Source organism: Schizosaccharomyces octosporus (assembly GCF_000150505.1).
Source record: "Schizosaccharomyces octosporus yFS286 unplaced genomic scaffold supercont6.1, whole genome shotgun sequence".
NCBI lineage: Eukaryota > Fungi > Ascomycota > Schizosaccharomycetes > Schizosaccharomycetales > Schizosaccharomycetaceae > Schizosaccharomyces > Schizosaccharomyces octosporus.
In genome coordinates this window covers 493309-516723 of record NW_013185619.1, presented here as the reverse complement: position 1 = coordinate 516723, position 23415 = coordinate 493309, and the positions used below count along the sequence as shown (strand labels likewise).

Sequence of the window (23415 nt, the reverse complement as noted above, 5' to 3'; positions counted from 1 at the left end):
TTAACAATAACAGATATCATATCGTACTATACCAAACAGCTAAGATCATTGTATCATATTACAAATTATAGTATACTACGATTTCTGTTGAGCAAGAAAAATAAGAAAAAAGAGAAAGCAAAGGGAACCACGGATTGGAAAAGCATAAAATTTTGAGAGACTTTTGTGTTTTGTTTTTCAAACATTGTCTGCACTGACATGTGTTTTCATGAATCGTCAATGTTTACACAATTTTCGTGAGTTGTAGAAAGTCCAATGCATCAGATATCAATTCTCTAAGAAAGCAAAGAGTTATACGAGGTTTCAGAGAAACATAAGAATCATTTATATTCCTTTGAAGCCTTTTACAATATCTCTTTCGTTTTGTTTTCTTTTCTTTTCTTCTCCTTTCTTTTGATCGATTATACGTATGTACTGTACCTATTAGCCAAGAATACCACATAGGAACGACGGTGTGTATTTCAAATACCACGGTATCGGAACGAGGATCCAAGAAAACACCATGAACGAGAAACGCATCCAAAACGTAAATTCAGCGTGAATAGCAGCAAGATATTGAAATTAAAAGTTTCATTGTCTTGAGAAGCATCATGTCATGGCTATTTAAAAAAGTAAGTCATTGTCCGAGACAAACAGCCTTAGCATTGCAATTCCGTACTAACAAGTATGTCTATAGAAGAAACAGGTTGACTTTGGGGGAGAATTAGACCGGTTAGAAGAACAATTAGATGAAGTGCAATACAAGATTGAAACTTTGAAAGAAAAGAAAGAACATATCCGATTTCGATACTCCATTTTTTCTTTTCTAATTTACACAATAACCGTTGCCTTATATGCATATCGCTCATCTCTTTTTGTCGGCCATCCTATACTTTCGATCTCTGTATGGATCGTCCTGTATTTATTGGGTGCTGGATTGTAAGTATAAAAGCCTTTTCCACCTAGAGTGGAGGAATCGATGATTCATGCTGTGATTCTTACGTGTTCTTTAGCTAACTAGTGTAGGTTATATTTCCTTAGACATGGTATAGCTTGGTTTTATGAGCGACGCCTGCGGTCTACGAAATTGCGGCGACGAAAGTTCCAGGAGGAGAAACGACAAATTCTGGACGCTTTGAAAAGTCGAAAGGAATATTTCGAAACACAGGCCCTCTTAGAGAAGTATGGTGAGCAGTCCCCGCGATCAAGAAAACAAGGGACTGATCTTGGAAAGCGTAAGGGAAAGAATAGATCTGGTGAACAAGATGAATTCCCTCCTGCTGTCCTTCCATCGTCGTTGAACGACGCGCAATCTCAACATTGGTATGACAAAGTTTTGGAAGGTCTTGTAGGAGCAGATGAAAGGGAAGAGAAAAACCGGGAAGCTTTGATTTGTCAGCATTGTTACCGACACAACGGGCTTGCTTCTGTGGGTGAACGAGCAAAATTTGTACGTTATGTTTGCATGTACTGCAAATCATGGAATGGTCCTTCCGTGGACTCAGATCGCGCCTCCTTAAGTTCCTTAACGCCAAGAAGATCCAAGTCTACTTCATCGTCAAGTAGGTTGTCCGAGTCTCTTCCCGTAGATACAACACCTGTACCTGAGACGAAGCATCATCCTGGTGACTTGCCTCTCTTAACATCGGATGTTTCTCCTACACCCATCCCCTTTTCTGCGTTTTCTTATCGGAAAAGTCTTGTACCCCCTAGTCCTCCAACATCTGCAGCTGCCATAGGTGCGACAGACACAGACTATCCAGACGTGTCTGTTGATAGTATCTACGATTCCTTTCATACGGTAGCCAATGATGCACCCGGTGTACTTAGCCCTGTTCAGAACCGATGAATGTGATTTTATGACTGATTATATCGTGCAATTTATGATGCCATTTTTCTTTCCATTTGTTTATCCTGCTTTCAAAAAACTTTCTTTTTCAACACGTCTATAAAAGAATATCTTTTTATGGTTGTGTGTACGATACTCTATATATTCTTCTTTCATACAAAATCAGTGGTTCCTACGAAATTCCGTCTATTTCTAGTTTAATAAGAACTGGTTTCCTTTACCATACAGCCTGACTGTTTCCAATTAGCGTGTTACTTAATGAAGCCCTTAATCTTTTTTGCCTTTCCAGCAATGACTAAGTTTCAAAACCGACGTCGATTAAAATAAGAATGAAGGAGTCACGAGGAATTTATCTTGATACGAATTGATCGCAAGCAAAGAATCTTTGCTTTTGTCCTCCCCACCCATGTATTGATTTCCGATCTCTTTGTAAGAAGATACATTGAAGTTTAGTTAGCCTTAAATATCAAGTAATTGCTTAGAACACTTTATTTCCAACTAAACACCTATATTTTGTAGTGCGGCCTCTTTTCATTTTCCTGTTTTACTGATCATTCTTTTGGATATATCCATTTCGTCGTCGGTTTTATTTTCTAGTTTACCTAGCAAGGGAATAGGAAACTTTCACATATTCTTTCCATTTTTAGATAAATAAGGAGTATGTACTCGATCACATTCAATTACTTTTTATACCTCTTTCATTCCGTATTATTTTGTATAGAATGTTTATGTTACTTGCTTTGTTAGTTGATCTCTATTGCTAAACTCGGCAAGATGTGTGCTGCCTCGGAATTCCCGCTCGCCAAAGTAATCGTAGAGCAGTCGTAGCCAAAGGCAGAGATCGGTTTCTGTTATAGCAGTAAAATCTTTATTCAAAAACAGATACACGGACCCACCTTAAAATTTTATAAATTACACTTTTAGAATTAAAATTATTACTAAGCTGTTTTAACAAACTACGATTCCCACTTTTCATACGTCTCTTCATTGGCAGAAATTTAATTAGGAGAACTTGTCGTTTCACAAACCTTTGTCGTGTCCAAGACCACTATGGCATCCAATTCTATCAAGATTTTTGCGGGAAATTCTCATCCTGAACTTGCTGAGAAGGTTGCAAAACGGTATGTTGAGCATTTTTGAGAAAGTTTCACGATGACAAATGATGGAGGAAGAATGAGCTGAAGACGAAGCGTGAATATTTAGGGAAAAAAGACTAACGAAACTTCTTTGTCTAGAATTGGACTTAGCTTAGGAAAAGCTGCCGTTGTTCAGTACTCGAACCGTGAAACTTCCGTCACTATTGGAGAATCTGTGAGAGATGAAGATGTTTTTATCCTTCAAACAGGTTGTGGCTCCATCAACGACCACTTGATGGAGTTGCTTATTATGATCAATGCTTGCCGTTCCGCTAGTGCTCGTCGTATTACTGCTATTATTCCTTGTTTCCCTTATGCCCGTCAAGACAAGAAGGACAAAAGTCGTGCCCCTATTACTGCTCGTCTTGTTGCTAATATGTTGCAAACTGCTGGTTGCAATCATATAATAACTATGGATCTTCATGCTTCTCAAATTCAAGGATTTTTTAATGTCCCTGTGGATAACCTTTATGCAGAACCATCTGTTTTACGTTACATTCGTGAAAACATCGATACGAATGTCAATCCTGCGGTGATCGTCTCACCTGATGCAGGTGGTGCTAAACGTGCTACTGCCTTAGCCGATCGCTTGGATTTGGACTTTGCATTGATTCACAAAGAAAGACAAAAGGCTAACGAAGTCTCTCGTATGGTTTTGGTCGGTGATGTCCGTGATAAGCTAGCTATCTTGGTTGATGACATGGCTGACACCTGTGGTACTCTTGGTTTGGCTGCCAAGACCTTAAAAGACAATGGTGCCAAAGCTGTGTATGCTATTGTCACTCACGGTATTTTGAGTGGTAAAGCTATTCGTGTCATCAATGACAGTGCTTTAGAAAAGGTTATTTGCACAAACACTATCCCCCACGATGATAAGCGCAGAATTTGCAACAAGATTGAAACAATCGATATTTCCGGTGTTTTAGCTGAATGTATCCGTCGCATTCATCATGGTGAAAGCGTTTCTGTTTTATTTAGCGTTGCTCCTGCGTAAAGTCCGTTGGCGAGTCAATAGTTTCCTCCTTTCTCCTCAATTAACCTATCCTTACTTTCCTTTTTACAGGTTAGCATTTACCTTTATTCGTTTTGTTGTGTTAGTATGGTCTTGCTTTTGGAATCAAACTTCTTTATGTCTATTTTTAAAAAAAATACATATTATTTGATCAGTCCCCTTTTTCTATTTTCTCTTCAGAAAGCGGTATTTGATGTGAAAGTTAGATTATGCGGTGTGTTTGAATCGTAGTGATGTTTATGAAATATGTTAAAAAAAAGGAATCTATGTTATTATAATGCTTATAGTTATCTTATAGCTTTTTAGTTCAAACTTATGCATTTGTAATGGTTTCAATTTTCTTGAGAAGGCTTTGGTATCGTCCCTTTCGCTGAGGGTCTACATGCTGTAGGGTATGTATTAAGGAAATCCATGTCGCCTGCTCTTGCTTAGTAGCCTTTTGGTTCGACAATACTCGAATTAAGAGTCCGTACTCAACGATTAGTTCACAGCACCCTAATTTATCAGAGGTCAGTATGAGGAAAATTTTCACAATTAAGCTTGACATCTTTAGTTTAAAAACTTCCGTTTCTTGACTTCCAACTGCGTATTATAAAGGAATGCTAATCTTTTACTTACACTTGTTTTCGGGTTCCAATTCATGCAGTTCTTCGAGAAGTTGGACTTCTTGTGTAATGTATTGAATACGCTCTTCTGTTGACAAAACAGAAAGAATTGGAGGTGCGCCCACTTGATTGCAATGACCCATAAGCCAACGATGATAAATCCATATGCTTGAATCATCCGGGTCTGTAAAGGCAGCCTGATGGATCGTGTCCAATTCTAGGAAATTATTAGAATACTAGTTGTAATGATGGAAGATTTCTATCAACCGAAGCAAATTAGTTTACCTTCATGTAAGATCTTCTGTGCTAGACGCTTTCGAGACTCGGGATCAGTCTCCTTTTTTATAATAAGTTCAAGCAACTTCGTACGGTTATGCCATGCTGAAAAGTTACTAAAGTTAGTGGCTATCGCGCTTGAGGTATATTCCAACTCTTTGTCGGCCAGATCGTAGTTTCCTTGCTTTTCTATCTGTGACACAACGTATCGTCTATAATGCCATCCATGGACTATTTACAGTTAGCTGGTCTATTAGAAAGACATAATGGAACGTACAATTTCTAGCATCAGCGCTCAAGAGTTTTTCGGTTATCATCATTTCGTAATTCCAATTGGGATACGGTGCATTTTCAAGACACCAGCGTCTATGATTGAATATCCAGTATACCTTAGGGAACACTTTCATCTTTGAAAGCACATATTGTAGCTCTTTGTCTAACACATCTTGCTTCTCATTGATAGATCTAGTTTGATCATTAGCAATTTAACGATTCGATTCAAACATTTATTCAGTTGGAAACCTTTGTAGCCTTACATATATGGAAAAACGCTAAACAGGAAAAGTTCTCTTCTGTAGTTCCAAACGCTATACGTTTCCGGATTCCAATCCAGAAGTTCTGTGGTCAATTCTAGCTTTTCAGAAGAGTAGTCTTTTTTTTTTCTCTTGACTTTGTAAGTAATTTTGTTTTCAATTCATTATCGACGTACTGCATTTTGAAATCGCTCGATTAGACCTCTGTACTCTTGAATTTTACTTTTCTCCCTCTCGAGTTTCAAGCGTTTTTGTTCTTCATTTAATTTTACTCTTAATACTCCATGCTATTTCAGGTTAATTTATCATATAATTAGTCGTTTCATACCATTGTATATTTACTAATGGAATGAACTGTATAGATGCTTCATGTACGAAGTGAACAATAAACCGAATAATCAAGTTGTACTGTAAAATTCTTTTCAAGTACAAAGAAATTATATTTTGTTAAACTTCAGATTTTTCTGTCTTAAAATTCATTTACTTGCTTGCATACATATGTATTAGTAGGTTCTCTTCAAAGTTGTAGAATGATGAATGAGAAAACCTCAACATGGGACTCTCTTACGATAGTTAAACAATATATAAACGTACGAAAGCAGTTATTTTCTATAACATGAGTGCTGGTGAAGGCAGCATACAAAGATTCTGCAATTCATTCATCCAGGATAATCTTGAATGGTTTATGCAACATGGATGGTCCTACTATTTCTCTTTTCTCATTAACTTTCTTCGAAATTCAGTTAGCAAGAGTTCACAGAATTTCTTACCTAAGTAATCTAGAGTAAAGACATGTCAATAAACGAAACCACTGTACTATACCTGTGTCAGGAAATTGATCCGTTAAAATTAATATTAACGTACAGCGATTCGTTCCATATCTCTATCATGTTGACTTCTATAAGTACTGCCAAACCTTGCAAGAAAATCTAGTAAGTAATGCAGTAATCAGAAATCCCTTCCTTGCATAGTTTTGGATATTCATTCCACCAATTCGGTACACGCTTAATATCACTAAAGAGATATACAATTGAAATAAATGTAGGCATTTAAAACCCTTGTGACCTTCTTGGGAAGTACTCGTTTCTGAATCTTGAAGGAACTAAGTTAGGTCATTGAAAAGACATACTTCAATGCACCTTCAGCTGTATCATAACAAAAACGCTTAAATTTTTAAATAATTGGAAGATAAATCTTGAAGTCAACGCGTAACACGGAATCTGTTATGTACTCGAATAGTATATATACGCGTCCTTGCAAATCTACCGTAAGCACAACACAACCCAAGATCCACAGTTTCATAGAAACAGAATTTTTTCAAATAAAATAAAACCTTATGGAAAATAGAAAAAAACAAACGTTAAAATCTCCTGGAAGACTATGGAGAATAACGAAAATAAGAAGAAACACGACTTTAAACAAAACACGCGTGAAAACCCGAAAAGAAAGCAAGCCTAAAACTTCCAATCAAACCAATTTTAGTATAAGAAAATGTTTAGATAGATTTATACCTTCTCATGCCAATCCAGAAGCATTTCGGATTCTTGATAATTCACAGCATGGAAGAAAATATAAACATAAGGAGGACGTCTTGCCAAAGATGTTAAACTTAAACCTCAACGGGATATTAAATTATAAATTCTTACACAAAAGAGAAAACCGCACTCCGAAATTGCTTAATGACTTTTCTGCGAGACAACTTCTACAGGTCCCGACCACACAGGATCAGTTAGATCATTTCCAGGAACGAAGTATTCGATCGCTAACACAGCCATATCAAGGTGCAATCCATGAATCTCCTATTCGTATCTTGGAAGCACCTGGTTTGCTTGACGATTTCTACATTTCGCCCTTGGCCTGGTCAAACCACGGTGAATTGGCTGTCGCACTGAGACAACATGTGTACCTCTGGGATGAGTCGTATGGAACAACTATTCTAGAAATGCGGCATACGGATTATGTAGTAAGCAGCTTAGCCTATTCTGCAGACGGAAATTATCTTGCAATTGCTCGAGTTAACGGGTCCGTCGAAATCTGGGATCGGCAATATTTAACTGAAACACATGAATATTGCTTTCAGCATGAGGGTGATATAAGCTGCATGGCTTGGAGCCCTACTAGTTCAACTCTACTGGTTGGTGGAAGCATGGGCAGTATATATGTATATCACAAAACAAAAAGTATGATGTGTCGGCTTTACACGATTAAGCACGTGCACCAAGAGCAAGTTTGTGGACTTGAATGGAATTACGATGGAACTCAATTCGCTAGCGGGGGAAATGATAACTTGGTGTGCGTTTTTGACATGGACACGCTAGATGCACCAAAATACTTCTGGAGTCATTCAGCGGCAGTTAAAGCTGTTGCCTTTTGCCCCTGGCAAAAATCAATTTTGGCAATAGGGACTGGCTCAAACGATCAGCATATTTATTTCTATGATACCTTTCGAGGACATTTAATTTCTAAACTCTTTTGTGGAGCCCAAATCACGTCCATCATTTGGTCTCGAAGATACAAAGAATTTTGTTTCAGCCTTGGATATGCATACGAAGGAAATATCGCATCCGTAGTTGTTTGCCGGTGGCCGCAGTTAACGCGAGTGTTTCAAGTACCCTTCTGTTCTGCTGAGGAATTCCATCAAGATCTTAGGACCATTATGGCCACTCACACTCACCGTAAACGTTCAAAAAATGATTGGGAAGAAGGAGAGTTCATTGTTGTAGCTAATACCGACCAAACGGTTAAGTTTTATAAAATCTGGGGATCGGAATCTCAAACGGTCCATAATGATCAAGTATTGTATCAAGAAGGATTATTTGGGAGTCACATTTTAGAAATGCTAGAAGGTGTTCCGGAAAATAGACTGATGAAAGGTCTTCGTTAAAAAACAAAAGAATTAAGTTGTCGTCCGATCCTAATCAAAAGAACCTGGTTCTAAAGCTGGAATTCTTGCAATATTCCCTGCTTTTTTTCTTTCTAAGTTTTCTATAACGTGTCTATATATCAGTCCTTTCGAGTTAATATCAAAATGGAAAATACAGTCGTATTCATCCGTATGAGACGCAATCCAATGACATTTCATTGTAAATCGAGTAGACTTTGGCGAAAGAGGCGTCTGAACCTGGCTTTCTATGTCAATTGTCTTTTTAATGCCATCACTGTATGCAGAAGCAAGAAGTACTCGGGCGGTTTTGAAAACAAACTTGTAAATCACAAGACCTTCAATTTTTGGAAGGTTCAGGTGATAAGGAAACAAGTTTAATTGAATGTTTCGACTCAGCACTTCATCCGGAAGAGCTTTCTGGGGTAAAAGGGGTACTCGATCTTGAAGGATCGTGATTGCTAAACGGATGTTAATACACACCAACATATTAAGCAACATACTCTTTCCAATTTCAACATTATTCGTTTCCGAATAAGTAAATCGTTTACTTGAAAAGCTTCTCGGTAGGATTCTTAAACATCTGAGTTGACCTGGGTTTGTAAACGAGAACTGCATTGATCTACCATAAGGGAAAAGTACTTTAGAGGACCAATGATTCATGGCTGAAGAAGACTATTTAAAAACTATTAATTACCATCAATCAAGTTCAACTTGTATATGAGCATTACTTGTCTAAGACACTTTGGGGTGTTTTACACTGGAAAGAGCCTTCTTACGAGGAATTACGAAAGTTACCTACCGTGGAGTAATACAGATGACATGAGAGAAATGATTTTTATTAAAAAAATAAAAAAAAAAATAGTATGAAGTAGAAACGTTATCTTGTCATCCACCAAAAAAATAATAGAGAAGGAAAGAAAAAGAGAACAGCGGTTGTTGTATTTAGTGCTCAGCCGATGCTAACGTTGAACACATTCTACATGATATTAAAACATTTTGCCATTAGTTCAAAGTCTGACAAATCTGAATTGAATAAGAAAAATGATAAATTATTGAACAAAGGAAGGAGACATTCAACATTAAATATGAAACGGTATTAAAAATAATTCAAAGTACGCTTGGAATTAAAGCAAGTGCAGGAGAAAGTGGAATTCATAAAAGGTGAACGGGATGCAAACGACATTAAGAATCCAGTTGGATAAAATGACGGGTAGCAAGCTTGCTTCGAGAGCGAATGCGATTTCCAAAATAGTACAGAATATAAATCAAAGCAATTAAGGGTAAAGAAACGAATCCAACGACTGCTGTAGCCCAATGAATATTCATTCGGCTGAACATGAGTGCACTCAGGTGAACGAAAATGGTACCGCCCAAGTTGGAAGGAAGTTCAAAAGCAGCGACTGCGGACGCAGAAACGCTAGGATAGGAATCTGTAATGTATAATAGCATTGCCTGCCAGATATGATAATCCGCAATGTTAAACATTGTAAGGGCAATTAAAGAAACGATATAATGAATGGTCGGTTTGGTAGAAAATGCAAACAGAAAAATACCAATAGGGAATCCCCATACCAAAGCAATTGTCATTATAAATCTTGCTTCTGGCCTCGATTTCCTATTATTACGTTTGTCGCGTCGATAGAGCCAGCTTTGAAGGGGTTCAAGCCATAAGAGAATGATGCACGCAGGAATTGCAGCCAAATAAGTAGAAGAAGCAGCGATGTCAGACATCTTGTAGATGTCTGAGTAAACTGGCCATATAGCTTGCAAAAAGAAATACAAAAGACCGTTTATAAAACCATTGTAAACCCCCAAGGACGTAACGATAGGCTCTGTCAAGAAAATCTTGAGGGCCATAGATAGAATAAAGTAAGTGTTTTTAAACAAAGCTTTAAAAGTAAGTCTAGGGAACATGGATATGGGTTTATTGTTTCGCCGAGCTTCGTATTGTTCGACTACAATAACAGGAAGCGTTTCTGGTGAGAAAGCTAAAACAAGTAGGAAAAACCCTCCTACAATGACATTAATCCAGTAAAGCCACCGCCAACCAAGTTTTGGATTTTCAGAAACAGCGGTACCCATTGGAGAACCAATGCTTGAAACCGAACACATGAAAATAAACATGTACATACCCCAATTGGAATGTTCGCTTCTCAATAAATCAGCAACACCGCCGGCTACATTTGCTAGCGTGGTAGATCCAACGGCGCCGAGAATAAACATGGAGATAACAAGTTGAGGATAGTTAATTGCCAATGCACAAGAGATGTTAAAGCATATGTACACTAACAAAGAGCCAATATACACAAATTTCCGTCCTACTAAATCTGACAGTGGACCCAGCACAAGGGGGCCCAAAGCGATACCTAGCAAAAACATACTTTGGCCCAGCAAAGACGTCTGTGAGGAAAGGTTCCATTCTTCACTAACTTTGGACGAAACACCACTATAAAAATTTGGTGTCCAAAATACGTATGCTTGTAAAGAAGTCGAGAGAACGATCAATAATGCTTTCTTCCAAGTTGCCCAATTCTGAGGATGCGCTGGGTGGTTGCTAGTGATCTCAATTTCCTCTAGCAGGTGATCATAGCCTGAACTAGACTTACTTCTGTATGAGTTTAGGTCGTCCGATTTTGCGCTAGAAAGTCGAATAACAGAGGGAATCGAAAGTGAGTCCTCTGACTCAGTAACAGAATCTTCCTAAAGTAATGGTTAGTCTTCGTTTTCTAGCTGAAAAAAAAAATATATAAAAGCAATGCATAAAATTAAATCACCACAACAGTAACATTACCAAAAGATTCTATCAAACCATACCTTTTTCAGTGAATCACTTCTTTCATCAGATAACATGCTGAATCACGTATAAAAAAGATAAGTCCAAAATGTTTTTTTCTTCTATATATCCACGGTTCTAATTTAGTTATACACCCCGTTGAACTCTTATTCTAAAGTATTTTATGTTGTTTACAAAAATGTAAACAAACCGGCAAGGCGGTCAAGTGTAAAAAATGCGAAGAGCTGACCGATTACCCTTCCTTATATAGTTCCCTGGCTCAAGATAGCTGTCGTCATTTTTTTTTTCGTTAAAAATGCTTAAATTTTTGATTGGTCTGATTTCCATGTTTCCGAACGTCCAGTTTCCGAATATCCGATGGAGGAAGGCGATGAGTTACAACTCAAGTAACAGGAAAGAAAACTTCTTTAAAACAAGAAAAAAATAGAATGGCTTAGAAAGATTAAAAACTCAAATCAATTTATCAAAGTTTTTTTACAGTTGAATCGCTTTTCATTTTTAACCAAATTCTATAAGATGATATATTTTATAGTATGATAAGTAGAACCAGAAAGAACTTCACTCTTTCTACGGCGGCGTACTGTTTCGTTTTTATTTTTGTTTTGTACTTATTTAAAAGCATAAATACATATGGGTATTTTTTTGCCTTCGTGTTGAACGATCACTCTTTTGATTTGTCAAGGGCAACAGTGGGCGAATGCTTGTTTTGTATGAGTAAATTCGAGGTTTTTTAGATTTGGTTTGCTTGGGTAATAAGAATTAAGTAAATTCTTGAAAACAATTGTAAACATGAAACCGCTTATGAAGAATAGCATCTGGTTTATACCAAAATGATGAAAATAGAATGCAAGTACAACTATTTTTGATTCTCCTTTTTGATCTTTTAGTCACTCATTAATTCTTCCAATTCCGCCAGTTCTTCTTCTGTCAGCTGAGGCTGACTCGCCTCTGGCTTTGGAAAAGTGTCATCCGAAGCCATATTCGTTTCGTTTGAAATTGAGGATAGATCTAAATTCCAGACTCGTATTGTTCCATCCAATGATGCGCTAATTAGACAAGATTTCCATTGAAGTAATTTAGTGACGGATTCATAATGGCCTGAATATACATGCTCCAGATTTCCAAGATTCACATTCCACAACCGAACATTCTCATCTCGACAAGCCGTACACACATTCCCATTTGACAGCACAAGGACGTCCGTACAGAAATCTGGATGCTCGAATCGCGTTTCTTCGTGCAGTCCTTCATAAACGGACCATTGTCGGACAGTCTTATCTGCGGACGCAGTCCACATAGATTCAGGATCTTCTGCTTCAAACAATAAGCTATAAACATTGCTTTGATGTCCCCAAAACCCTTCATCGTCTAGCGATTGACCCCCTTCTCGTCGGATTTCCCATCTGCGAATGCTACTTTCACTTCCGCATGTCCAAAATACATTGCTTCCTGGTTGGCGGGTAATTTTTTCAATCCCTCTTGAATGCCCAGACAACTTGTATAATAGACGGTTAGGTTGGGAACGGATGTCCCAAACCGCAAGTGTAGCATCTACCGAACCCGAAATGAGCAAACCCTCTTCCTCGAATAACAACAATGATTTTACGTAATCGCTATGGCCTAACAATGTCTCTACACATTCTCCTGTACGAACGTTCCATTTTTTGATTGTACTGTCCCATGAACCCGTATAAAGAAAACGGTCCTTGTCGTCGCCCATAAGACTTTCGACCTGGCAACAAGTTACGGGCCCTCCATGGCCTTTGTAGAGTTTGCATGTTTTTCCGTCATTCAAATCGTATAGGCGACATACATGAGATGCCTCACATGTGAATACTCTGGGTAGTTGGTATCTCTTTGGCGTGGTGCGATCGAGTTCAATGTTTAAGACCTTGGATTTCAAATCCTTTGGATTTCCATGCTCATTTTTCGACTTTTCAAGTTTTCTTTCTTCATTTCGAACCGCGTCTTCCGTTTGAAATAAATACGAAGTATTACTAGCTTGCATCTTAAATCTTGGGTATGTTATGGTATATTAAAAAAGACAATCTAATTAATAAATTATAAAACACTTGATAGAAAAGAATGAATTCCTCTAAGACTTAAATTCTTGAGGCTAGCGTTTTCCGGTAGTTCGTTTTCCGATTTTCTATACTATGATGGTCAATCATAGTATCGCTTTAGTACTCAGGAATTATAGAAACTTTTACTTAACGTTCAGCATTCATTGCAGTATAATATTTATCTAGATTTCTTTAATCTTCAATTTCCAAACCAAATACCAGCTTTCCCTATGAGGTTTACCAAGGAAATTCGAGTCTCATCAACCATAGTCAAGATCAAACAACGAAGCAGTCTAAGCATGTAGAATATCACTAGAAACTGACAATAAGGAATGAAAAAATAAAAACAAAATGGTACATCCTGTATGAAAGCCTCAAGTTGATCCTAAAACAAAAAATAGGAAAAACGGTCAGAGAGGGACTCGAACCCTCGACCTCATGATTAACAGTCATGCGCACTAACCAACTGTGCTATCCGACCTTGGATGATTTTATTACAGTTATAACACTAATATAATAATTTTAACTACTGGGTTTTTAATAGGATTGCTGGCTTGAAATCTTCGTTTGGATTTCGAAAGTAAGTTGTTAAAGCTTCGAAATAATTGAAATTCCTCGTTTTCAGGTAAATCTTATAACTTAATTGATCTCATTTTAATGCTACATGGAATAGATTGTGGCTGCCCACGTTGTTATGTGAAGCTATTCCGTGGTCAAAAGAAATTACAAATGCTGTAAATTTTGTTAACATTATATTCATCTATCTATTATACATAAGAAAACACATGTAGTCAACGGAAGCGATTACAATTTTTCAACATAAGCAACCAAATTTGTAACTAAATCTGCTTTTTTCCCTGTAGATCGTAAACTTCTGTCTCTTAATATCTCTTTTAGTTGGGGAACCTTCAAAGCCTATCGATTATTAGTATAATGACAAAGGGTGAAATGCATTTCTTTACTTTACCTTTAATTCTTTTTCTAGAGTTCCACTGTCATGCAATTTTTTTAGCTGAGAATCCTCCAACGCAAATGACTTTTCAGTAGTTTCTTCGCGTTTCCGTTTAAGTGAAGAAACTGTATTCATATCTAAATCCTCTTCATTTTTCATTGTTGAAGTATCATCATTGCTTTGGTTAAGAATCTCATTGAATTCCCGAATAGAATTTCCAACTCGCTAAATGATCAGTTACTAAAAATTGCCAATTATTTTAAAGACTTACCTTCTGTATCGCTTTGTATTTGGGTAATGTCGTATCGACAAAGTCGTTTGGAATTTCATCGTCGAGTGCTAATGCCTGCAATACCTTATAATGCCATTGCAAAGTAGGATTGTTGTATCTTCCCGGTTCATACGCCCGAAGTTCCATCCCTCGAAGAATATTTTGCATTGACTCAATGGAATTTGGTGGAAGAGACTGAGGATTCGGATTACCAGGAAGGCTCCGAATGTCATCGGCTGTTGGCAGTTGAAGTAAAAAAATCCCGACTGGAAGCTCAAAATCTTTTCTTATATGGGTTGAGCTTCCAGTTGGAATCATGGCCACAAAACTAGGATTAGAATTTGGTCGTGCGATAAACCAAGCGATCCCAATGCTGTTTGAATTAAGAAGCTTTTTATGCAATGCTGAAAATACAGCTCCTCCACCTCGGATTGTATTTTCGATTGGTCGGATAAAGATTGCTGGTTTTAAGGAATGCCAAGGTTTAAGAGTCGAAGCATCCCGGAATCCTATAATCCGTAACACAGGTTGTCCAAATGACCGAATTTCCGCTAAGTTGTCGGGATCAAATACGATGGAAGATCCACCATAAGTAAACGATCTTTTTATTTCTGATCTTTTGAGTTCTTTTTTTGTATCAAAGCTTACTTGCTTGCTTTGTGGAGTAGCTATTGCCAGACGTTCTCCTTTGGCATATACCCAGCTAGTTTTGACAGACTCCAATCTCTTTAGTAGAATGTAAACTTGAATTTCGATTCTCACACCCTTCCCCAAATCCATTTCCAGATGAAAATGAGCTCGCTTTGGCTTTTGAAGAGCAGTTATCATATTCAGCATACCTTGTAACTGGGATTGACCCCTGTTAACCAGATTAGAAACATCTTGGCGATCATAAATGATGTATAGAAAATCTGAATAGAAAACATTCACTCGGAAAGAATTGGTAGGAGGATCCAAAAATATTGGATTTACTTGCACCTCCAGATCCTTCAAGTCCTGAGCTCTTTGAAGTATAATTCCTTTTTCCATCTCGTTCCAAGCAGGGAGATCATTGTCGGTGATTAGAAACAGTCGCTTTTCGTATTTTTGAGCTTTGGTGGTAAATAGAACACTTGCATGGTAAAGTACGTTTGACAAAGAAACTTGGGACGAGCAAGGTTTGAAGTTCTTTTTGTACGAATCAAATTCTGGTAGGAAGGTTAGCAGAAGCCCATAAAAGCGTATGGTCAGACGGTGATTTTCCTCGTCGAAGACTTTAATTATTCATTACCTTTTTGGTATGTCTGTAATATTTTAAGACGTTCAGCATCAGGTGGATCTAAATCCAAAAGGATTTGCTGGTTCTCAAACCTGCCTGTAGATGATTCCTAATGAATTTGTAAGTACAAGCACTCTGGATCATTATTGAACCTTCCCGTAGTTTTGTACTTACAGTCCCATATAATAAAATTCCCATCACATCGTTTGGGTTTGTAATCACCCTCTGTGCTGCCAACTGGTATGCACATATCAAAGCCATTTGCAGAGAACAAGGAGTAAACTCATCCACTGGTTCCAGCATACTAGGAGAAACCTCCACTACAAAAAGAATAGCATTTCGGCCATTATAAACACTCTGTTTCTATTGTCAGTCAAAACGTCAATAAGCACATATTTTATGGAAGGAAATCATTCCTCACCTCAAAGTCTTCTGTGAGCGAAGGGTCTTCTGGATCCATCAATCAACCTTTTAAAATCTAAGAAATTAAACTAGAAGACAAATGTTGAAAAAAAAAAATCTAAGGGACGCGATTGAAGAATCACACAAGGCGATGAGATTTTGGGGAAACAAATTCCAACAAAAAATGATAATAAGATTAAAGATCTTTTGTTACAAAAGAATTATCCAAACCAAAGAGTTTATTAGGTTACTGAACAGGAAAACCGACCTTCTAATTATTTACATGCTCGATCTTGGATAGGGAGGCTTACCGTTCTATCCAACATGATACAAAAACATTAGGATACGTAAATTACTTTTTCAATCAGAAACAACAGTTACCAGCTTTTTTAACTGGGAAGTTTCTTTTTATCTTGAATAAAAAAAACAATACTTTTATTTATATTTGATTTCATTTTATGAAGCACTTCTTGGCAATTTCACAGAGTCATTGTTATTTATTGGATCGCACAAGACTATAAATTCGGAGGAGTTACTCCTTCATAAAATCCCGTACCCACTTTTTATTTATTTATTTAAATTAATTTATTTCTTTTATAGGAACACATTACGAGAGCTACAGAAACAAATATACTTCCATACTTATGCTACTCACTTATTATTTACTAAAGAGGCTTTTCCGAATACGGTATCTAAGATAGGGTTGCAAAAGGACATCGATATTTCCCAGCAAAAGTTCGTAGCTGCCAAAAGGAAAATTTCCAACAAAAACAATCCACATCCTGTGTTTCTGCTATGGGACGTGGTGGTAAACGAAGTTGGTACAATGGCGATCGCCGGGAAGCCAAAAGAAACCGTGTAAACTCTGCTCAGTACGATGAAAAACGACCGGAGCACTTGGTCGTAGGTGAGAAGAAACCAAAACGTAAAGCTGCTTGTCTTGTAGGATACTGCGGTACTGGTTATCATGGCATGCAATTGAACCCTCCTAGTAAAACTATTGAAGGAGATCTATTCGACGCATTTGTCAAGGCCGGTGCAGTGTCTTCTTACAATTCGGACGATCCAAAGAAAGTCGCCTTAGCTCGTGCTGCACGTACTGACAAGGGCGTTCATGCTGCGGGGAATGTAATTACCCTAAAACTGATTATGGAAGATGAGCAATTGATCGAGAAAGTCAATCAACATCTTCCTCCTTCTATCCGTGTTTGGGATGTTATCCGTACAATTAACTCCTTTAATCCTAGAACGTACTGCGAATCTCGTATATATGAGTACCTAATCCCTACTTATGCTTTTGTTCCCCCGAAGCCCACTTCTGTATTAGGTCAGTGCATTTCCAAAAACTCTCCTATGCCAAAGGAACCTATTGATGAAAACGACATCAATCAGCTGAGCCGTAAGATATTCTATGAAGAGGGAAAGGAGTTTTGGGACAAGTACAAGGAAATGGAAGATACTATCATGGAGGCATATAATGCAGACCCCGAGAATTTTGTTAATCCTTTCTCAAAAAAAGCTGCCGCAGCTGCCGCTTCTGAAGAGAGTGCTCAAGAATCTAACCCTGTAAATACACCTGATAATGAAGTCAGCACAGAAGAGCACGAAAAGAAAGATGCAACGGATGGAGAGACCCCGGTACCAACATCAGAGGGAAACCAGTCTGATACCTCTACTCCCAAAAGTGATCCAGCTTTGAGACTTGAACGTGCTCTAAAAAATGCAGAAATGCAGCTACTTAAGGAGTATCGAATTTCTCAAAACAGATTACGAGTTATTCGAGAAACCCTAGATTGTTACGTTGGAAATCACAACTTCCACAACTTTACCGTTGGACAAGCATTCCATCAAAAAAATAGTAACCGGTTGATACGCTCTTTTAAGGTATATTTGTTTACTAATTTTTTATAGTATATGAGCGTTTTTATTAACATATTTAGGCATCTGACCCAATGATAATCGGCAATACCGAGTGGATTTCCTTAAAGGTTCATGGTCAGTCCTTTATGTTACATCAAATCCGAAAGATGATAGCTTTGGCGGTTTTGATGGTTCGTACTGGGTGTAACTTGAACCGCATTCAAGATGCATTTAAAAAGACAAAAGTAAATATTCCTAAAGGTCCTGGATTCGGTCTTTTATTAGAATCTCCTTTCTTCAAAGGTTATAATGAGCACAAGGCTCCAGAGAACGATCGAGATCCTATTGACTTTTTGAAGTACAGTGAAAGCATAGAAAAGTTCAAACACGCTCATATTTACGATAAAATTTTCCTAGAGGAAAGCCGAAAACAAGTGTACGTTAATTTGGTTCATATTATATGTATTAACTCATTTAGTTTCCATTGCTTTTTGACCTTTATAGACAGCTATAAAGAAATTGACTTTCAGTACCTTTCGGATATTGGCATCACTGCTGAAGAAGAAAAGGTCGCTGAAAACGGACTACCAGATGAATTGTCTAGTGAAGACGAGGATGATGCGAAGACCAATAAGGACGAATTGGAAGGATAAGCTCTTTAGCAGCTTCCCAACTTAGAATATATTAAGTGGGTACATTGGAGTTTTTGGGGATCTATTTTTGGTTAATTTTAGATAATAGATGTTTAATTGAAAATTTATAATTACAATGAGGAAAAGAATAGAGGAATCATACAGCTAAATAGTACAGTACATGAAGAATACGTTTTTCAGTTAAAAATACACAACCGCAATGGAGACCTAATTTAGAATATAATTAAAGGTGAAAAAGTAAGAAATCAATGATCATTATGTGCAAAGTAATTCCCATCATCACTCATAAACTTATCATAGCAAAATAATCATGTAAAGAAAACACAGAGAAGATTAACGTGCGCTAAAAGGGACGACTCTTCCAAGAATGGTACCGGTAACTTGCATTCCTTGTTCGCCGTGTCGAAACGCAGCCGCAATCAACTCTCTGGTACGGAAATAGGTATGTCTCCGTTTAACAGGTAGAACTGTTTTATGTTCTAAGGGTTTGTTACCGGATTGTTGTAGTGCGTTCATAACAAAATCTACTTCCTCATCCGAATCAACAGGTGTTTCATGTTGCTGTTCTTCCGATTCTTTTGCAGTTTCGAGAATTTGACCTAAGGGATTTAGTAAACATTGCTTTCATATTGATATTAGACATACGTTGAATTTTAGCTTGGTTTTTCTTTTGACAAGCAGCCAATAGAACATCATATGGTTGCGATCGACCAGGCACAGCACGTTTGCTTGACATAGAATGTGTTTTGCAGGTCAAAGAACGTGCACACATGAGATTGTTTGGTAAAAGGACACCACATTGCTTATCCACATCGACAGGTCCTATAAAGTATAAAGTTAATAAGAATAAAAAATATTAAGTTTCATACCTCTCTGTTTTGTATTCTTCTTCTTTCCCACATCCTTTTTGGACGAACTATTCACTTTCGTGGATTTCTTACTTTCTTCCACTTTCCGTCGTTTAGAAGAAGCAACCTCTGTGTTATTATTATTATTCTGATTGGCAGATCCCCCAGAAGCGCCATTTAACTTTTGATGTGCTGCTTTACTACCATTCTTGAGAGAAGCATTTAATGGAGTAGCTGTTTCCTTCGAATTAACTGCAGCAGGAACATCGTTCTCCGCCTGACGTTTAAGTGAATTTCTCTCAATACATTTTGCAGTATGTTCCTCAATATAACTTGATAAAAATGGCCTATCACATGTTGGGCATAGTACATAATCAAGGTCCGTATTATTAGGCTCAACTCCGAAACGAGGGAATGAATCTGCTGGAAGAGGTACTTGAGAGCTTTCCTTATTTTTATATTTATTTTCTCGGTCGCTGGAGCCACTTTGATTTTCGCTATCGTCCTTCGGCAACCCATTTGGATACTTTAGTAAAATTTCTTGATTTCGCTCCCATTCTTCGGGGAAAAGCTCTAAAGTCTGCTGTTCGGTTAACATATTCATGTGTTTGAATGTCTTTTGCACGGTAAAATCAGCCGTCTTGAGCAGACTTCTACCTCTGTGGTGGACCCAGAATGGTTAGATCTCAGTAAAGGAAGAATCGATCATACGCAAAGTAACATTACTTTTTTTAAAAAAATGTTTTAGTTTTTGTTTTACTTTACAAATAAAAAGAGTGAGATCAAAATGGTCATAATAGATGTGTAGTTAACAACATTGCAGATGAAATATTACGATTACCGTTTGGATCATGTACCCTCTACGGTAGAGGTTATTTATCAGTTTTAAAAAGTGCTCTTTTATTTAATAAGTAGAAAGCATCTAAGTATCAGTGCGTTGTATATCAATTCATTTTGGCTGGTGAAAGAAATTAACGACTTGAATCTTATTTTCCTGATTAGAGGGACAGCCAACTGTAACAGTAAAACCTCAAATTATCATTTGCTAAATATAAAAAATAGATGTGTATCGACAGGTTTGAAATATCTTAAAGTGAGAATGCTAGATTTCATGTATTTTTGGTACAACTCACAATCGATCATGCAAGATATCTTTTACATAATTCCATGCAGTTGGAGACAGTCTGTTAGGTAATTCTTCATAACTACTCCAAGCCCAGTCATGGACATTTTCTACCTTTGGGACTCGTAAACCTTGCACCAGCCTGGCTCTTAACAGAAATAACTGTACATGTTAGTCAGTCAACCCATACAAACCCATAAATCATTAAAATATTCATCCTTTTATAAAAGGACCCTACTTACCTTCTTTTCATCTTCTCTAATTAAACCTACAGGATGATTGGCGACAAGCCAGGTTAAAGATTGTTCGTCTAAAATGTTTTGTAAATTTTCTCGGCAAAGCTATGCGGCTTGTTAGAAATTTTATCGAAAAAAATAAAGAAAAAACCTCCAAAGTCGTCGTCGTTTAATACACTGAATCCGTAATCAAACAGAGGGTTTGTAATCTCATATGCCTTTTACTTACCATATGCAAAGCTTTTTCATCATTCTCAATTGGCACATTAGGAAACTGCCATTCGGCATCCTTCGTTGGTTTAACTAATAGAAAAAGCGACTTTTCTAAGCAACGCTGAGTGCTGTGTACATCTCCAGCTCGGTCTGCTTCTGTGATTCTTGGCTGTAAATGGGTGCTTGGATCGGGGAGTGCATTCTCTTCCATCAACTTATGCTCATTTTCGAAAATGGCTTGAAAGGGAGACTCTTTTCCTTCCAGGTTCTTTTGTTTTGTCTTCCAATCTTTTTCACCAACGGATCCCTTTTTGAAATAAAAGTCTTTTGGCAAAGGGACACTTAATTCATTCCATAATTCCGCATTATATTTGTAAACACTTTGTTCGAAATCGGATGGTGTCCGTGTTAATATAGGAGAACGGATCAGTATTGTTCCCACCGAGCAACCTAAGTATGTTAATTGAACATTCATATTCACGAAAGAAACATTCTCAATGGACTTTGCATTATAAGGAATGTTTCACGTCTTGCTTAAATGAACTGCATACCTGTAGAAATCTGTCTGTGCTGAGCATTTCTTGCAAACTGCGCGCAAAAACTCGGTTTCGTAGATACTTGACGCGAAAAAAAACCAATCATATTAATTGTCTGATCCGGGTTAACTGATACTTCATAAACCTCCAAAAAAACGGTTTCTCTTCTCTCTTGTCGTTTGTTTACGAAGCGTGAATGAATACGGTCTCAGTTTGGCTGCCTCTAAATTTTTGTAGTATAATGCGATATTCATTTTAATGCAACGTTATGTGCATGGTTATGTGATACGTTATCCTAATTGTCACTTGAACATCGACACAAAAAGTAACATTGCATAAGGAGCATAGGCATGAATGAATTCATGCTGTCTCTGCAATTTCCACAATGTCTTCGTCCGTCGATCTGAAACGTAAGAATTTTTTAAAGAATGAAGCTCACTAATTAAAAGCCGCCAAAAGTTTGACTCAATATCTCGAAAATTACACAGAAAAACCCATTCGGGCTGCTGTTGTTCGGATATCGAATGGTATGGTAATCCCTGCTTTTCTAGCCAAAATGTATACTTTAGCAGATAGCTAATTTTATTTTAGAGAGCTCTTTTGAAGTTTCGGATACCGTTGACAAAAGCCCTTCTTTTGAATCAGATTTTGAGAAGATTCGTCAAGTACTACTCGCTTCTTCCGAACCTGCCTTCGTCCTCGTCCATGATCAAAACCGTAATGATCTTTTGCAGTTCATTTCTTATGTGCCTGACTCGGCCAATGTCCGAAATAAAATGCTCTATGCCTCCAGTCGTTCTGGTTTAATTCGCATTGTCAATATGTCAAAAATTGACAAATCTTTCTTTGCTAGTGCTCCCGAGGAACTTAGCTATAAGTCGTTTTTTGATAAGGTCACGAAAGAAACTGATACTGCACCTCTACGCCAGGACGAAGAAGATAGACAACAAGTGGATGAGGTATTCTTTTTTTTCTCTAATTGAGTCTAAGTATTTTCGCTAACAGTTATCTTTTTAGTCTTTACAATCTTCTACGTCTCAAAAGCGTTCTTTAGTTACTGGAAGTATAGCAATGGAATTAAACGATGATGCTTTGAAAGCCATCGAGAAGTTTCGCTCTGTTCCTCAAAATACCCTTTTTCTTTTTGTACGATCCTTCTTTTCCTTTTTTTTATTGCTAACTAATTGGCAGTCTGTCCAAGACGAAGTTATTTGCCTAGAAGATGAAAAAGAAAGCATTGCTGCTTCTGATGTAAAGTCCTTTTTCCACCCTTCTGAACCAAGATTCGGGTTTTACTCGCTTTCTAAGGATGAGCAATCAAAACATTGTATGATTATTTCTTTAAATTTATTTACTTACGATCCATAGTGTTTATTTACATCTGCCCTATGCAGTCCTCTGTAAAAAATAGGATGGTCTACTCGTCTTGCAAACTTGCATTTCTGAACAAGGTTGAAAAGGAGTTTGGCATAAAGATTGACGGAAGGGTAATTTTTTTTATTTTTATTTCTCCTCCAAAAAATTTTACTGACATATTTAGTTGGAATCAAACGATTCTGCAGACTGCACCGAAAAGGAAATCCATCAAACGTTAGGTCTTATTGATACATCAAAAGAGTCAAACACAAGGTCTGGCTTTTCTAGACCTCGTCCTCCTCGTAGACGTTAATGTTACGATCTATATCCTTGTCCGTCTCTATATGTTGCATCTTTACACAAGTTATGAATCCCTTCTTTGGAATGAATATTTTGAACGCTCTTGTTAATAGTAGCTCATTTGTCTTTTAACCTTACCAATGCTTACGTCCTTAAAATATTTTACTAATAGATCATATACACTTCCAATAAAAATCGAGTACTCACCCAAAAATTAATTATTCATTACTCATAACCGTTTCATATCTAATCCCGCTTGCATCCTTAAACACAAAC

The 23415-nt window shown here is 37.4% G+C and overlaps 12 protein-coding genes and 1 non-coding gene across 13 annotated transcripts; 5 read left to right on the top strand and 8 right to left on the bottom strand.

The window, feature by feature from the left end:
* Positions 1–590: 590 nt before the first annotated feature.
* SOCG_02859 (uncharacterized protein) lies at positions 591–1828 on the top strand (the record flags this gene model as incomplete). Its single annotated transcript, XM_013161349.1, has 3 exons — positions 591–611; positions 686–918; positions 1021–1828. The coding sequence occupies 3 exons, from the start codon at positions 591–593 to the stop codon at positions 1826–1828; spliced, it is 1062 nt and encodes a 353-aa protein (XP_013016803.1).
* A 1050-nt stretch (positions 1829–2878) lies between these two features.
* On the top strand, positions 2879–3958 carry SOCG_02858 (ribose-phosphate pyrophosphokinase; the record flags this gene model as incomplete). Its single annotated transcript, XM_013161348.1, has 2 exons — positions 2879–2949; positions 3064–3958. The coding sequence occupies 2 exons, from the start codon at positions 2879–2881 to the stop codon at positions 3956–3958; spliced, it is 966 nt and encodes a 321-aa protein (XP_013016802.1).
* Positions 3959–4208: 250 nt separating this feature from the next.
* On the bottom strand, positions 4209–5884 carry SOCG_02857 (rab geranylgeranyltransferase alpha subunit). The gene is made up of 7 exons (XM_013161347.1): positions 5719–5884; positions 5567–5677; positions 5394–5521; positions 5135–5322; positions 4867–5088; positions 4595–4798; positions 4209–4471 (listed from the first exon to the last, which is right to left on the bottom strand). Exons 1-7 carry the CDS (start codon positions 5719–5721, stop codon positions 4290–4292), a joined length of 1038 nt encoding a protein of 345 aa, XP_013016801.1. The 5' UTR covers positions 5722–5884; the 3' UTR covers positions 4209–4289.
* Positions 5819–9080, bottom strand: SOCG_02855 (uncharacterized protein). The gene is made up of 3 exons (XM_013161345.1): positions 8775–9080; positions 6161–8732; positions 5819–6120 (listed from the first exon to the last, which is right to left on the bottom strand). Exons 1-2 carry the CDS (start codon positions 8932–8934, stop codon positions 8305–8307), a joined length of 588 nt encoding a protein of 195 aa, XP_013016799.1. The 5' UTR covers positions 8935–9080; the 3' UTR covers positions 5819–6120; positions 6161–8304.
* Positions 6727–8302, top strand: SOCG_02856 (Cdc20/Fizzy family WD repeat protein; the record flags this gene model as incomplete). Its single annotated transcript, XM_013161346.1, has 1 exon — positions 6727–8302. The coding sequence occupies one exon, from the start codon at positions 6727–6729 to the stop codon at positions 8272–8274; it is 1548 nt and encodes a 515-aa protein (XP_013016800.1). The 3' UTR covers positions 8275–8302.
* Positions 9081–9089: 9 nt separating the features above from the next.
* On the bottom strand, positions 9090–11323 carry SOCG_02854 (membrane transporter). Its single transcript, XM_013161344.1, has 2 exons — positions 11089–11323; positions 9090–10974 (listed from the first exon to the last, which is right to left on the bottom strand). The coding sequence occupies exons 1-2, from the start codon at positions 11122–11124 to the stop codon at positions 9457–9459; spliced, it is 1554 nt and encodes a 517-aa protein (XP_013016798.1). The 5' UTR covers positions 11125–11323; the 3' UTR covers positions 9090–9456.
* A 205-nt stretch (positions 11324–11528) lies between these two features.
* SOCG_02853 (uncharacterized protein) lies at positions 11529–13540 on the bottom strand. Its single transcript, XM_013161343.1, has one exon. The coding sequence runs from the start codon at positions 13074–13076 to the stop codon at positions 11952–11954; it is 1125 nt and encodes a 374-aa protein (XP_013016797.1). The 5' UTR covers positions 13077–13540; the 3' UTR covers positions 11529–11951.
* On the bottom strand, positions 13539–13612 carry SOCG_16104. Its single transcript has one exon. It is a non-coding gene; the product is annotated as a tRNA-Asn (tRNA).
* Positions 13613–13861: 249 nt separating this feature from the next.
* SOCG_02852 (Ku domain-containing protein Pku70) lies at positions 13862–16322 on the bottom strand. The gene is made up of 6 exons (XM_013161342.1): positions 16034–16322; positions 15787–15969; positions 15625–15721; positions 14355–15541; positions 14099–14308; positions 13862–14046 (listed from the first exon to the last, which is right to left on the bottom strand). The coding sequence occupies exons 1-6, from the start codon at positions 16070–16072 to the stop codon at positions 13936–13938; spliced, it is 1827 nt and encodes a 608-aa protein (XP_013016796.1). The 5' UTR covers positions 16073–16322; the 3' UTR covers positions 13862–13935.
* Positions 16323–16743: 421 nt separating this feature from the next.
* Positions 16744–18687, top strand: SOCG_02851 (tRNA pseudouridine synthase Lsp1). The gene is made up of 3 exons (XM_013161341.1): positions 16744–17898; positions 17955–18310; positions 18353–18687. Exons 1-3 carry the CDS (start codon positions 16810–16812, stop codon positions 18525–18527), a joined length of 1620 nt encoding a protein of 539 aa, XP_013016795.1. The 5' UTR covers positions 16744–16809; the 3' UTR covers positions 18528–18687.
* Positions 18688–18727: 40 nt separating this feature from the next.
* Positions 18728–20263, bottom strand: SOCG_02850 (SAGA complex subunit Sgf73). The gene is made up of 3 exons (XM_013161340.1): positions 19397–20263; positions 19173–19349; positions 18728–19126 (listed from the first exon to the last, which is right to left on the bottom strand). Exons 1-3 carry the CDS (start codon positions 19977–19979, stop codon positions 18861–18863), a joined length of 1026 nt encoding a protein of 341 aa, XP_013016794.1. The 5' UTR covers positions 19980–20263; the 3' UTR covers positions 18728–18860.
* On the bottom strand, positions 20250–21697 carry SOCG_02849 (ribosomal protein subunit L17). The gene is made up of 4 exons (XM_013161339.1): positions 21499–21697; positions 20964–21397; positions 20741–20839; positions 20250–20660 (listed from the first exon to the last, which is right to left on the bottom strand). Exons 1-4 carry the CDS (start codon positions 21587–21589, stop codon positions 20505–20507), a joined length of 780 nt encoding a protein of 259 aa, XP_013016793.1. The 5' UTR covers positions 21590–21697; the 3' UTR covers positions 20250–20504.
* A 92-nt stretch (positions 21698–21789) lies between these two features.
* Positions 21790–23368, top strand: SOCG_02848 (twinfilin). Its single transcript, XM_013161338.1, has 7 exons — positions 21790–21893; positions 21933–22010; positions 22075–22442; positions 22501–22629; positions 22675–22810; positions 22852–22970; positions 23024–23368. Exons 1-7 carry the CDS (start codon positions 21869–21871, stop codon positions 23150–23152), a joined length of 984 nt encoding a protein of 327 aa, XP_013016792.1. The 5' UTR covers positions 21790–21868; the 3' UTR covers positions 23153–23368.
* Positions 23369–23415: the final 47 nt, after the last annotated feature.